Source organism: Caenorhabditis briggsae (assembly GCF_000004555.2).
Source record: "Caenorhabditis briggsae complete genome, chrIV, whole genome shotgun sequence".
Classification (NCBI taxonomy): Eukaryota; Metazoa; Nematoda; class Chromadorea; order Rhabditida; family Rhabditidae; genus Caenorhabditis; species Caenorhabditis briggsae.
Window position 1 is genome coordinate 197,626 of NC_013487.2, and position 15,027 is coordinate 212,652.

The following is a 15,027-nucleotide window of genomic DNA, read 5'->3' on the forward strand; positions in this document are numbered from 1 at the left end:
GCCTGATCATTTGATCCCCCATTCTAAATTTTCTATTTACAAATTTGTTCCGATACGATCTACATTCTGATCAAGAAAATAAGAAAACACAGATCATATCGTTTCTTTTTGCAAATGAAACCCCCTCAATTCTTCATCTTGTGTCTTTTAAAGATAGTTCCGCTTATCTCTATCTCTAACTGGGAAAAATATTCTCACTATCAATCCATCATTTTCGTTTTCGATCACTTCTTTCGATGGGGTGTTCAGGGTCGATAGATCACTCAATGACGGTGAAAAGGGAGAAAATAATGAGAGATACTGGGAAAAGAAGCAATGATAAGTTTTAAAAGTCATCCAAGTCAAAAACTCATTCGAATTGTGGGCAACTGTATTTTTTTAATGAAAAATATTCTAATAATTGAACAAAAACCTATTTCTTTTGATGGAAATAGTTTCTACTAAAGGCAGTATTAAAAGTTTGAATTAAAATGTATTCACAGAAATGAAAAAAATGTTACCTATTCAATTTTGGTTTTAATTTCATTCAGCAAAAATAATATTTTCAGGTTTCTTTCACAAACAGAAAATATCTACAGTACCGTTTAATAAAATTGATAGAAACATATTTTCAAGTGATTTTCAGCTATTTTCAGGATGCTGAAGCTCGGCTGTCAAGTTTCCAGTCCCTGAGAAAATTTTAGATGGTGTGAAACAGGCTTTGTTTAGAGAATTTTTTGAATATTCTCAGTTTTTCAGGTATCCTGAAAGACACCCCTTCACCCCGAAACAAGACACCCCGAATCCTGAAAGACACACCTTTTAATACAGCGTTTAAATTTTCAAGTAATTAAGCAAATGCTTATGTACATTTTATTGAACGGTACTGTACATATTCTGAAAAACGCAATAATAAAAGTTTGATTCGAAAATGTATGCACAACGGGAACACAATTTTCCTATTCAATTTTGGTTTTAGTCTCATTGTCAGTCGAAATTCAGGTCCCTTTCACAAATAGAAAATGTGCAATTCTCAATCAGTTCTTGTTCCCAGTAACACTGCCGATATTCAAAAAACTAACTGTTTCAAGATGTTTGTTAAACTAGAAAATTATAACCTAAATATTAGAATTTGCATTACATTTCAAAAAGTTTGACTTCTCACCTCACTTTGTCTGTAAAACATGTGAAGGCGCATCATAACCTTTCCTCTTTTCTCTTATCATAATTTGTTCAATTTGTCTTAAAATTTTCAGGTTCAGTTAAAGACACACATGCCGCCGCCTCCTCCGTCATCACCTGATTGTCCTCCTCAAAGTATTTCCACCATGTACCTAGTACCTGTTTTTCTCTAATTACATGCGTATTTTTCACACTTTTCGCATTTTTTTTTTCTTTTTGGACAAGTCAGAAAATTGATAAGGGTATAGTAGAAAAAGGGTATTAGAGGAGGGAGGGAAGTGATAAGATAAGAACAGAGAGAGCGTTACATTTCCCATTATGTCGCCCCTATCATTTAGAACTTTCGATTCCGATTTTTTTAGCTTTGAAGATTACAGTATCCTAACTGTTTTTTGATTATTCTGTTTTTATATACCTGTGGAGCCAAAATGGTTATCAGACTGGTTACTGCTCTTTCTTATCACTTATAATCAAAACAGACATCAGTTTCTGTCTAGTTCCTTTTAGATTTTGTTTCAGTTTCTAAAACCGCCTTTTGCACAATAATTTCCCATAAATTTCCAGCTATGGGAGTCTACCCTTCCGATTCACAAATCTCTCTACCCTCCAAGGATTCTGAAATCTCACTGGACAGGTAAGTACTAGAAAAGGTTTATTGCCAGACCAGATTTATTAGTTACGAGATGACCAAACTACAATAAAACATGTATTAGAAGAACCCTTTATTGGAAGGGATCCTCTAATGGAAGGGCCCTCCGGAGGGATCATGGAACATTAGAAGAATATCCTCGTTTCCAGTATCCGCTCCCCACTACACGAACGATCTACAGAATGGCGAGCCATGTGGATTTCTATTGGAATGCAGTTTGTAGTTGGTGTTCAAATTTCTGTCTATTACATGTCCATGTGGCCATATCTCTCTGGATTGGACAAAACTGCCGATATGGATTTCTTGGGCTGGGTGGTAGCCGCTTGTAATATTGGCTGTACTATTGTAAGTTCTATTTTGTTCAAAACTTTTAACTTCTCTCGATCTATCAATTTCCACCTGAGCGCTTCAAAATTTGGAAGAAATGTGTCAGTTATCACTGCCGTTATCAAATAAGTTGATTAGAACTGAAGCTTTTTCAGTACTTTGGAAACTCGAAATTCGGTTCTAGGTGCAGAACTGGAAGTGAAAAAGTTTTCATGTTATCTTGTAGCATGCTCCAAAAAATTACGGTTATGTGTTGTTTTTAGTTCATAGCACACCTAGTTCCGTGTTTGAGGAGGTGAAAAAGAGAAAAAAACTTATAATTCTAACTTACACTCGAATAATCTTTCCAGTCCAACCCTCTCTACGGACTATGGAACCAAAAAACAATGTCGTGCAAATGGCCAACTATTACCGGATTCCTAATTGCCGCAATCGGACAATTAATGTATGGAGCTATTAGTGAAGTACAACAACATGGGAAATGGTACATGCTGGTTGCCAGAGTAGTCACAGGACTTGGAGTTGGAAACCTGGCGGCTTTGAGAGCCTATGGAGCAACAGCTTCTACTCCAAAAGATCGGCTGAAAGCTATTTCATATGGAACTGCTGGATACGTTTTTGGAATTTCATTTGGACCTGCTATTTCGGTAAGTTGTTCAAAAATCCTAAAGTGATTCAAATCAACACTCACGTCATTCATCAAATGTGAGCTGTTGGAGTCTTCGATTTACAATTTTTTTAAACATATACTTTACGAATACATTTAGGCATTCTTCACTCCCCTCGGCGAACAAGGCTACAATCTGGGAATTGTAAAAATCGATATGTATACCGCCTCTGCATATCTTATGGCGCTCATTTGTGTCCTGCAGCTGTTTTGATGCTCATTTTCTTCCATGAAGACTACGCTGGAATCATTGATAAAAGCAAGGATAGTGATGAAAAAGGTTAGTTGTTTTTTAAATCAGTTAAAATAGAATAAGGAGAACTGATTGAGAGGGTAAGCATTTAACAAAAACCTCAAAGACGTTGCCTTATGGTTTCGAAAAATTGGCCAAATTCTTACAAAATAGGTTAATTGGAATACGGCATTTTGGTATGACATAAAATTCATCATTTCCGTTTGTATTCTTGCTTTTTTTTTCTATTTCTGTCTTTTGATTGCGTTCGTTTGTTTATATGAGTTGATAAAGCTAACATCTGATAAGAAATATTACGATTCGGTAGGAATAAACCCCCTCCCCCCCCATTTCAAAAAACATGCATCAGAAGGGTCCCTCTAATTGAAGTGCCATCCTAGAGGCTCCACAAAAGATAGAAGGGCCGGCGTTTCTAAATCAGGTTGTACGGTAAACATTAAAAATGAGCATAATGTTATAAAAACATTTTTTTTTTCGAAAATCGAAATTTTCAGACATGGCTAGCTACGTAGTTGTCCCAAAATTCGACCTGGTCCCAGCACTCATCTGTATCTATTTGTACATGATTGTCAGTATGATCGCCACAAATATTGAAGTGTAAGCTGGTGTCAAAAACTAGGCGTCACTAGAGGAATTTCAAATTTCAGAATGTCTACTCCTCTCACAACCGTTCTTTATGATTGGAAAGATTCTCAAGCTATCCTCTACAATGGAATCATTGAATCTGTCACTTGTATCGTTTCGGTTTTGATTAATTTTGGAATTGGAAAGTCGAGAATCGGAAAAATGTGAGTCTTTATAAAAATATTTTGAAACAACTATTTGATTTTCAGCGACAAACGTCTCCAGATTCTGTTCGGATTGGCTGTATTTGTAGCATTCCACTTGGTCAACTACCCATGGTGGTTCTATTCGGGACCATTGAACTTCCTGCCACCAGGTACGATCTCTGGAATTTAGGAACATACATCATTTGTATCCTCAATCGACAACATCTCCGAAAAAACAAATCAATTTTCCCACATTCCAGGATCCAACACTACTGTCGTCGGAGGATGTCTTGACACCTACACCTGGTGTAGCTCAACCACTCGTGTCCCAATGGCTCTCTATATCTTCGCATTCGTTTTCTTCTTCGGTATCGCATTTCCATTTGTTGAGTCTCCAGCTGCAGCATTGTATTCTGAAATTCTTGGTCCCAGAAAGCAAGGAACCATGCAAGGGCTATTCAGTTTCGGAGGAAGTGTCACACCATTTGTGGCTAGTATTATTATCACGTACGTTTATTTTTTCTATTTAGAGCGCAGTTGCATTCGATGAGCTAGTTTCACTACAACAAGATTGTGTAGCCTTGTTCAAGATGTTCACATTAAAAAATCTCAATTTTCAGATTCCTCTTCCAACACACTGGATATAAATACGTCATTATCCTCCAATCATCTACAATTTTCATTGCCTTCGTTCTGATGGCAGTTTTCTACAATCGACTGGTCCCGTTGAAACTGAAACCCAATAATGGAGAATCTGCAGCTTACAAAAATGGAATTTTCTATTCCATGTAAAAAATGGAATCATCAGAAGACGACGGCATAAGACATCAGCCGGAGAAAAATAGCATTGCACAAATAACCTGTTCATTTTTATAATTTATCACTTTTTTTACATTTTTTTGAAATTCTTGTTTTGTATGTACCGAATGATCTCGCAATTTTGGAAATTATCAAATAAATAATAGTTTTTCATGGCATTCTTCATGAAAATTTTTAAAGAATTGTCTGGATTTTGAAAAAGTGTAGTGAATGAACAAATTCAGGGCCAATCGCATAATTTGGCTGAAACTTGGATTTTTTGAAGCCGAATCTTCAGCACTGTTCATAAAAACATAGAATGTTTTTTGTTATTCTGTTGTTATGATTTTAAAGTTCAACTTCAAATAGTTCCAACTGTTTCCGCCTCTCGCTTACTCCTTATTATCAAAACAGACATAAATTTCTGCCTAGTAACTCTAAAATTCAGTTTATATTTCTAAAAAGCCTTAATTAACAGTATTTTAGCTACGTCTTTCCACATTACTTTCTGAGATGAAAAATTCGATCATGGGAGTCTCCCCAACAGAATCACAGGTTTCTTTACCGTCCAAGGATCCTGGAATCTCACTGGATAGGTGTGTACTAAGAAAAAGCTTATAGCCAGACCAATATCCTTGTTTCCAGCATCCACTCCCCACTCCACGAACGATCTACAGTATGGCGAGGCATGTGGATTTCAATTGGGATGCAATTTGTAGTTGGTGTTCAAATTTCTGTCTATTACATGTCCATGTGGCCATATCTCTCTGGATTGGACAAAACTGCCGATTTGGATTTCTTTGGTTGGGTGGTAGCAGCTTGTAATATTGGCTGTTGTATTGTGAGTTATTTTGGAGCACTGCTTTTTTAACTTTCCTGTGAAATATAATTTCCCCTAATGAGGTTTTAAATTAGCTGGAAAAATGTGTCAAACTCTTTCAGTACTTTGAAAATTCGTGATTGGGTTCTAGATGCAAGACGACCCCCTTCTCACGTGAGACTAAAAGTGATTAAAAAGTTGTTAGGTGATTACGGAACATGTTCAACAATACGTTAGATTGTTTTTAGGTTCAAAACATTTATCACACCTACATACACCCGTCGGTTAAAACAATTAAATTGGTGAAGGAGGAGGTAGTCCGGTGTATTGATATACAGACAAAGAAAAGTTGACTAATAACACCAAAAGCAATAACAGATTATCATTACAGTCCAATATTTTTTACGGACTATGGAACCAAAAAACAATGTCGTGCAAATGGCCAACTATTACCGGATTCCTAATTGCGGCAGTTGGACAATTAATTTATGGAGCAATTAGTGAAGTACAACAACATGGGAAATGGTACATGCTGGTTGCCAGAGTAGTCACAGGACTTGGAGTTGGAAACCTGGCGGCTTTGAGAGCCTATGGAGCAACCGCTTCCACTCCGAAAGATCGGCTGAAAGCTATTTCATATGGAACTGCTGGATACGTTTTTGGACTTTCCTTTGGACCTGCTATCTCGGTAAGTTGTTTAAAAATCTTAAAGTGATTCTTGTACGCTTATGCCTTTCATCAAATGTGAGCTGTTGGAGTCTTCGATTTACAATTTTTTTAAACATATACTTTACGAATACATTTAGGCATTCTTCACTCCCCTCGGCGAACAAGGCTACAATCTGGGAATTGTAAAAATCGATATGTATACCGCCTCTGCATATCTTATGGCGCTCATTTGTGTCCTGGCAGCTGTTTTGATGCTCATTTTCTTCCATGAAGACTACGCAGGAATTATTGATAAAAACCAAGACAGTGATGAGAAAGGTTAGTTTTAAAGATACCAGTTTGCTTCAAACAACTAGGTTTTCAGACATGACCAACTATGTAGTTGTACCGAAATTCGACCTGGTCCCAGCACTCATCTGTATCTATCTGTACATGATTGCGAGTATGATTGCTACGACTGTTGAAGCGTAAGTTTTTCAGCAATTTCAGAACTATCTTTACATCATCTTGATATCCTTTATCTGTGAGAAACTAGCCATCACAACAGAAAATTTGATTTCCAGAATGTCCACTCCTCTCACAACCGTCCTTTATAATTGGAAAGATTCTCAAGCAATTCTATACAATGGAATAATGTCATCTGCCGGTTGTCTAGTTTCGGTTCTGACTAACTTTGGAATTGGAAAGTCGAGAATTGGAAAAATGTGGGTTTCTGCTTTTTGATCAGACTTTTATGAGTTGGTTCAGATGAAAAATCTGTATCATGATTTTTGTACTGGTTAGGTGCTAGAAACAACCATAATCTTTTTCAAAAAATAAAATAACTTATTGATTTTCAGCGACAAACGTCTCCAGATTCTGTTCGGATTGGCTGTATTTATTGCATTCCACTTGGTCAACTACCCATGGTGGTTCTATTCGGGACCATTGAACTTCCTGCCACCAGGTACGATCTCTGGAATTTAGGAACATACATCATTTGTATCCTCAATCGACAACATCTCCGAAAAAACAAATCAATTTTCCCACATTCCAGGATCCAACACTACTGTCGTCGGAGGATGTCTTGACACCTACACCTGGTGTAGCTCAACCACTCGTGTCCCAATGGCTCTCTATATCTTCGCATTCGTTTTCTTCTTCGGAATCGCTTTTCCATTCGTCGAGTCTCCAGCTGCAGCATTGTATTCTGAAATTCTTGGTCCCAGAAAGCAAGGAACCATGCAAGGGCTATTCAGTTTCGGAGGAAGTGTCACACCATTTGTGGCTAGTATTATTATCACGTACGTTTTTTTTCTATTTAGAGCGCAGTTGCATTTGATGAGCTGGTTTCACTACAACAAGATTGTGTAGCCTTGTTCAAGATGTTCACATTAAAAAATCTCAATTTTCAGATTCCTCTTCCAACACACTGGATATAAATACGTCATTATCCTCCAATCATCTACAATTTTCATTGCCTTCGTTCTGATGTCAGTTTTCTACAATCGACTGGTCCCTTTGAAACTGAAACCCAATAATGGAGAATCTGCAGCTTACAAAAATGGAATTTTCTATTCTATGTGAAAAAAAGAGTCATAATCATAACATAGAAATCACAATTGCAATTCGTTTATTCAGAAAAAAACACAATAATAGCCATTCAATATGATTCACGAGAGCCAATCGATTCTATTTTTCGATGACAGTCCGACTGGAGAGAGCCGTTCGAGTGGAGCTTTGTCTTGTTGAGATTTCAGACTGAAAGTGTTTCTTCTTTTTCTTCTTTTTTTTTTAATCCAACACTCTACCTTCTCAGTATGCTGGCTACTACTCGATGCACTCGACACTATCTCCTTGCTCTTTTTCTGTGGAGGGAAAATCTGAGGAAGGTAGAAGTAAATCAAGAGAGCGATAAGATGAGGAATCATGTAGAGTTTTCTAAAAACGAAAACAAATGTATTTGTCTGAAATCTAAAAAAAACCTGTAGACAAAAATACTCGGCCAGAAGTGCATAACGAAGAATGGCCAGTGGATGTAACCGATTGCAAATTTAGAGACAATCATTCCAAAAATATCATAGACCAATTTGTGCATTGAGTTGTCCAGGAATCGATGACGCATGCAACGGCGGAACTGAAAAATATTTAGTTTTGTAATCTAAAGATTTTCAATCGATACCGTAGCCGCAGTAAGTGTGAACAGAGCACTTGTCAAGAAGGAGAAGTAGTATCCAACAGCCAATCCATGCCACGCGGCACCAGTCACATAAACCGCCAGAGTACGGTAGGGACCATCCACTCGTTCATACACAACTCGTCGAAGCCACGCCACTGTCCAGATATTCCAATTGTCAACCATCTCTTTGTAGTTTTGACCGAACTGGAAAATTTTAAATTTATCTGAACCTAGATCCGAATATTACCTCGACTCTCAATGGTTTCACATTTGTAGTCTTAGACCACTTGGCCTCCGCAGTTTCATCGTCAAGGCCATCGTAACCGAATCCGGAGACGTTGCAGATGGCATCAGCTGTAAAACAAAATATATTCTCAGAGCTTCTTTCATAAAAACTCACAAATAGTCCAAGCAAAGTAATAGGGGAGCCTGTGTACTGTAGATGCTGCTACTGTAATCAACCACCAAATAAACAAATTGTACTCATTGATCACTGGATCCGAAGTCAATGTCATTGGAAGATATGGTCCGGTTATTGTGTAAACCACAGAAAATCCAATCGCAATTTCAAATTTTCGCATTGCTGTCGAAGTGGGATCGTAGGGTTTTCCGGTTTTTTCATTGGTTGGGACGTGTTGGAGATCCAAGAAAGTGGACCAGGTGGAGTAGTGATTCATGGGACCAACGATTACTGTCTGAAAAGTTTTATTATAGAATCAGGGTTCCGTAGTTTTTAAATCCTAAAAATCTGAAAAATAGGCTTTCAGCAATTTTGATAATCTAAAAAATCTTGAAAATCCAAAATCAAAAAATCTACAATTTCAAAAATTTTAAAATATAAAAAATCTAGAATTTCGAAATTCTAAAAATTTCAAAAATCTAGATTTCCAAAATACTGAAAATCAAAAATCTAGAATTTGAAAGTTCTGAAAATCTGAAAATATAGAATCCCAAAAATTCTAAAAATTTGAAAATTCACAATTTCAAAAATTCTGAAAATCTAAAAATCTAAGATTTCAAAAATGTTGAAAACCTGAAAAATCCTGAATCTTCGAAATTCTGAAAATCTAAAAAGTCAAGATAAAATTTAAGCAATCTAAAAAATCAAACATCTAGAGTTCAAGAGCCCTAACAAGTAACAATCCTCAAAAATCCGAGGAATCTAATTCTAAGAATCTAAAAATTTGGAAAATTCTAATTTTTCCAAAATGAAGAATTTCAAACTCTACCTGGAAATTGAACATGTAAGATGCAAAATCCAGCAAGCTCGGAATTTTCTTGACCGCATCTCTCTTCTGTCCAGCACTCAATTCCGATTCCTCTCTTCCCATACCATCCGTAATAGCCGATGCCAAAAGTGTGATCTTTCCAACTGCTACCATCATACTCCCAGTCACATCCAGGCAGTACGTCTTCTGATACATCCAACGATAGGCGTGTATCAAAAGAAGATATCCCATGGCAAAGGCAAATACTGCTCTAGAGAATGGAAAGTTTGTCACTAGAGCGCAATTGCATATTAACCTACTTATGAACGTGTCTTGGGGTTACTGTAAGCATCAGGATATAGCTACCGAATCCATTGATGAATAGATGGATGATGGCACTGAAAAAAAAGGAAAAAAGGAATTAACCCCAAAAAGTTTGAAAGAAAATCATACTTTCCATAGCAAAAATAGGTGAAAGCCAGGCCTATTCCAGTGCTCACGGCGGCACGAGTTGTACGATTTGCCTGACGGAACTGTAGACGGAACCAGTATCCCAAGCCAAAGGAAAAGAAAAGAACTGTCACGAAGTTTAACTGGAAATTGGAAATTTTCAATATTGGAGGTCAACCAACTAGTATGCTTGAGGCTGGAGAGCTTGACATTCCCGCTCAAGCAAGCTTTCCCCCTTCTTTCTATACGCAGTTTACAGATTGTTGAGCAGTGCGATGGCGTGGCCTACTGGCTAACGCTGTAGGTTTTGGTGCGGTTCCTCACGGGTTCGAGCCCTCTATGAGGAATATTTGTTGCATAGCTTTTTAAGAGATTTTTAAATCTATTTTTGAAATATTATTTTTCTAAAATTCGTTCAAAACTAATACCTGATCCAAATTAATACCAGTAGCGCGAGAAATCGGTCTCAAAATTGTCACTGGATCGTAGAAAATATGATTATTTTCATCTGGCTCATCGTTCAACGACGACATTTTCCTATTTTCATATGTGACGCTTTTTTCAAGAAGTCAACGAGAAAGCTGTCTAGTTTTGTGCCTTTTTGATGTACCTGAGCTGCCAACAGTGCCAGCTTGTTGACCCGCCCAATTTTCTAGGTTGAGGTCACGATTTTCTTTTTAATTTGCCTTTTTTGTCAGATTTTCTGAAATTGCATCTCGCTCTGGTGCTCGTCTCTTTTTTGAAAACCCGCCGAAAGCGGATTTTGCGTCAATCCGCCACCGAAAGTGTGTCAACAGACTTTCTCTGTGTCTCTTCTCTCTAACACGTGACAGTGGAGCGCGCCTGCATACCACTAGCATCGTTTTTGAGACCCCGGAAATTCCGGGGAAAAAAACTCCGGGGAAAAAAAAATTGTCCAGGAATCGATGACGCATGCAACGGCGGAACTGAAAAATATTTAGGCTCCGCCCCCGACTCCGCCCACTTTTCTCCGGAGTTTTTTTTTCCTCGGAGTTTTTTTTCCCCGGAATTTGCGGGGTCTCTCGTTTTTCGTACTTTTTCAGCGACTGTTTTAGAAGTTTAACCTGAAAATATCAAAAAAATAGTTACAGAAATGTTACGATCGACGAGTCGGATACCCATTGGAAAGCTACTATCAAGAAGAATCCATCATCAAACCAATGGGTTGATTGTCAGTTCAAAAGATGTAGTTTTTCTTATTGCTAAGCTATTTTATACAGATTCCATCGAAAAATGTGTTGCCCAGACAGCAAAAACGTCAAATTCTGTTCAAAATGGGGAATGAGACGCCAGCAAGGGTTGTGGGATATTATGTTGTGTAAGGAATAAAGTTTTGAATTTTTTATAAAAATGCCAGTTTTCAGATTTCCCGTAATTCCGGAAGAGACTGTAGAGAACAACTGTTTCATGTGTAACATTGCGAAAAGTGAAGATTGGCCGAAATTGGCGACCGCGGAGCCCAGAGAAATGTACGAGGGAACTGTGAGAATGCTCATGGACTACGGAGCCACTGTAATGGAACATATGGAGCATTTGGCGACTTGTATGCATTTATTCAATATTTTTCGACAAAAAACAATTATTTTCAGTGCCAGCCGAAGATCGAAAATTCGAGAACGTCGTCGATCCGCTGCTCACCGAGGAGTACGATGTGAATTTTGCGTTTCAGACGCTCGTGCTGAAAATGCTCACTGATTGGCCAGATTGTAATAGGAAACTTTTTGATGCCGATCTTCATCATGTTAGTGATTTTTTAACAGAAATTTTCAACACGAAAAAATGCAAAACATCCAATTTTTAAGGCGAATTCCAAATTTGACGCCGAAAATTTCTAGAAAATCTTAGGGAACGTTCTAAAAGGCTAATAATCGCTTTATTTGAAAGTTTCCCAGTGAGAAAATAGTCAGAAAATGTAAAATTTGACGCTGAGCATCCCAAATTCTTTCTTTTTTCAGATCAAAATCATGTGCGCTCGTGACCAAATGGAAAAATTGACGAATAAAGATTTCCAAGATGCCATTAAACAGCTTTACGAGTCCAAAGAAAACGGACTCTCCGAGTGGCAATCCAGACTTCTTGAGTGGTATTTGCTGGAGGTGAATTTATTCTAAAAACGAAAATTCATAAATTTGCGTTCTAGATCAAAGCTTCCGGCCTTGACAAACACGATGATAAGACCCGAAAAGTGCTCGGATCATGGAGCAAATTCATCGATGAGTATAGGAGCAAGTACATGTAAGCTTTGAAATTCTAAGCAGTTCTAGAAAATCTGATTTTCAGCACCGGCGTGATGTCTACCAACGATCAGCAGACGTTCGTTGTGAACGATAAGAAAATCATCAAGGATGCTCCACCGCACATTTTGCAAAAGCTAGCTGTCGATGAGTAAGAATTCATAGTTTGAAACAATTCTTAATATTTACTGATAAAAAAAATCATTTACCAACGAAAAATCTGGATTTAATCACAAACATTCTCTCTAAAAATCATTTTGCGAGCTAAATTGAGAAAAAAAATGTATTGCTCAAAACTGCTCAAAACTTATTGCTCAAAACTGCTCAAATATTGCTCGAAACCCCGTTTTTCCTTTTAAAAATCGCTCATTTATGACCCGAAATAATGCTTCCTAACCAATTCCAGACAAAGCTGGGAATCAGGACCATGGCGTGGCCGTATGACACCCCACACCATCTACCCCTTCATGCAGTACTGTGGTGATCGACAACTCAGAGCGACGGCGTGGGAGAAATGGACGAGTAAAGCTGGCTTCGATCACGATTTCTACAATAATTCTATCAATATTGAAGAGTTGAGACATAATAAGTGAGAGGCAGTGAGAGGCTATATATTCCGGAAATGAGCAATTTTCAGCGAAGGACTAGCCAAAACGCTTGGCTATGCTTCGGTTGCCGAGCATCGATTGGCTAATAAAATGGCGGCGTCGCCAGACACTGTTAGAGGATTTATCAATGCGTAAGTTTTGAAGCTTTTGGTTTTGAACAAAAAATGGTAAAATTTGGGTACTTCTAGGCCGTTTTAACTTGGTGGCCTAGCTTTTGAGGTTTCTAGGCCACCAATTTTTATGGCCTAAAAACACACCAAGAGATTGTCATGCCATTTCTAAGTCATTTTAACATGGTGGCCTAATTTTCGTCAGTCGAGTTTTTTAGGCCACCAATTTTTATAACCCAAATTGACTTAGTACTTATCTAGTGAGTTTTTAGATCATTTTAGCATAGTGGACTAACTTACGCAAGTTGAGTTTTCTAGGCCACTAATTTATTTTTATATGGCCTAGAAATGAAATGCTAATTACCAGTCCATATTCTAGGCCATTATAGCATGATGGCCTAACTTTCGCAAGTGGAGCTTTCTAGGTCATTTTAATAAGGTCTAACTACGAGTGGCCTAACTAGTTTTCTAGGTCACGTTTCGATTGATTCGATTGTACCGAAAATAATATTGATTCCTAATTCTGTCTTTTTTTCAGTCTGACCCGCCGCATCCGTCCTGTCGTAATCGATCGAATGGAATCCTGGTCTGCCTGGGCGTCCCGCTGTGAGCTAATCACCGGAGAGCTCCAAGCCTACGATATGCCATACGTCTGCAGAAAAGAAGCTGAACATCACTACGACGTCAACCCATTGGACCTGATGAATCACTTCCCATTCTGGCCCACATTCCAAAACATCGTCGGAGTCGTTGGCCATATTTTCAATTTGGAATTCAAGGATATCACTGATAAGGGATACGAGAAAGCTCATGCTGACGCCAGAATCTATTCTGTTGGAGACAAGTTCAGTGGTCAACACTACGGCAGGCTGTACATCGATCCGTATGATAGACAGAATAAACGAGGTGGATGGAATGTGATGTTGGCAAGACCAGAGTCAAAGGAACGGGGATTGGATAAGATTGTGTACTTCATTGGATCGGCAGTGGCACCAACTGCGAATGGACCTTCTCTTCTGCATCATCAACAATTACAACAGTTGCTTTTCCATGTAAGGAGGGGACAGTAGAAATCCTACTGTAGGAGATTCAAAACTAAATTCTAATTTCTCCTATTTTCAGTTCGGTCGAAGTGTTCAACTGCTTCTCTCCCAATCGCCATACCGTGACATCGCCATCCCATGGTCTCCATTCTACGCCTCCGACTGGGACGCTGCTGACATGTTCCCTACGTTCCTCCAGATGTTTGTGACGAAACCAAACCTCCTGGCTACCATCAGCTCCCCACACATCATCACCAATCAACCACTCACCGAAGAGCACGCCAACTCAGTAGCCCTGACCATCTCAAGAGCATCACTCTGGGAGACCTACCGTACCTTGTTCTGGAGTGACTTTGATTTGTCGATTTACGAGATGGAGGATCGAAAACAAAAGTTCTGGTTGGACATGTACAAACAAATGTATGAGGAGTATTTCCCGTTCAAGAGAAACAAGAATGACTATCAGCCGTGCTCGTTTACGCCGATTTTTGCTCTTCAACCACATATGAGCATGTATTATAGGAAGTTGTGGGCAGAGGTAATTATAAAAAATTTGAATTTTGCTTTCTAAATAGGCCATTTTATTATGGTGGCCTAACTTTTGCAAGTTGAATTTTCTAGGCCATCTTAGTAAAATTGCCTAGAAATGGTTTGATATTCATTTGGTGTGTTTTCTAGACCAATTGAACAAAGTGGCCTAACTTTTGCAAGTTGCGTTGAATTCTCTAGGCCACCACGTTAATATGATCTAGAAGTAATTCAACATGACCTTGGTGTGTTTCTAGGTCATGTTGAAGTGGTGGCCTAACTTTTGCAATTTTCATGACCTAAAAAACTCAACTTGCAAAAGCTAGGCCGCCACTTCAAACGACCTTAATTCACACCAGCCGAATATTAGGCGAATTTCAGGCCATATTGAAGTGATGGCCTAACTTTTGCTATCTGACTTTTCTAGGCCATCATGATAAAATAACCCAGAGTTGGTCTGACATTCACTTGGTGTGATTTCTAGACCATTTTAACGTAGTGGCCTGACTTTTGCAAGTTTTCTAGGCCAATTTGACGTGGTTCTAGGCCGGGT

General features: G+C 38.4%; 3 protein-coding genes across 3 annotated transcripts in view; 2 read left to right on the forward strand and 1 right to left on the reverse strand.

Annotated features, from left to right (window-relative positions):
- Nucleotides 1-1,727: 1,727 nt before the first annotated feature.
- CBG00364 lies at nucleotides 1,728-7,680 on the forward strand (the record flags this gene model as incomplete). Its single annotated transcript, XM_002632304.1, is given in 10 exon segments — nucleotides 1,728-1,795; nucleotides 1,960-2,155; nucleotides 2,488-2,784; nucleotides 2,905-3,006; nucleotides 3,009-3,084; nucleotides 3,552-3,654; nucleotides 3,705-3,845; nucleotides 3,891-3,997; nucleotides 4,088-4,334; nucleotides 7,509-7,680. Coding segments are annotated over 10 exon segments (1,509 nt in total).
- A 105-nt stretch (nucleotides 7,681-7,785) lies between these two features.
- On the reverse strand, nucleotides 7,786-10,463 carry CBG00365 (the record flags this gene model as incomplete). The annotated part of the gene is made up of 10 exons (XM_002632305.1): nucleotides 7,786-7,854; nucleotides 7,905-8,034; nucleotides 8,079-8,230; nucleotides 8,276-8,476; nucleotides 8,520-8,626; nucleotides 8,673-8,967; nucleotides 9,502-9,751; nucleotides 9,801-9,878; nucleotides 9,934-10,073; nucleotides 10,359-10,463. 10 exons carry the CDS (start codon nucleotides 10,461-10,463, stop codon nucleotides 7,786-7,788), a joined length of 1,527 nt encoding a protein of 508 aa, XP_002632351.1.
- Nucleotides 10,464-11,044: 581 nt separating this feature from the next.
- CBG00366 overlaps nucleotides 11,045-15,027 on the forward strand; it is a gene marked incomplete at both ends in the record, with an annotated part of 14,538 nt that continues 10,555 nt past the window's right edge. Inside the window, 11 exons of the mRNA XM_045244724.1 lie at nucleotides 11,045-11,140; nucleotides 11,172-11,269; nucleotides 11,316-11,494; nucleotides 11,541-11,692; nucleotides 11,907-12,047; nucleotides 12,092-12,186; nucleotides 12,232-12,336; nucleotides 12,592-12,774; nucleotides 12,823-12,924; nucleotides 13,442-13,955; nucleotides 14,026-14,484. Of these exons, the coding sequence (XP_045091554.1) occupies nucleotides 11,045-11,140; nucleotides 11,172-11,269; nucleotides 11,316-11,494; nucleotides 11,541-11,692; nucleotides 11,907-12,047; nucleotides 12,092-12,186; nucleotides 12,232-12,336; nucleotides 12,592-12,774; nucleotides 12,823-12,924; nucleotides 13,442-13,955; nucleotides 14,026-14,484 (2,124 nt within the window). The remainder of the gene's footprint in view (nucleotides 11,141-11,171; nucleotides 11,270-11,315; nucleotides 11,495-11,540; nucleotides 11,693-11,906; nucleotides 12,048-12,091; nucleotides 12,187-12,231; nucleotides 12,337-12,591; nucleotides 12,775-12,822; nucleotides 12,925-13,441; nucleotides 13,956-14,025; nucleotides 14,485-15,027) is intronic.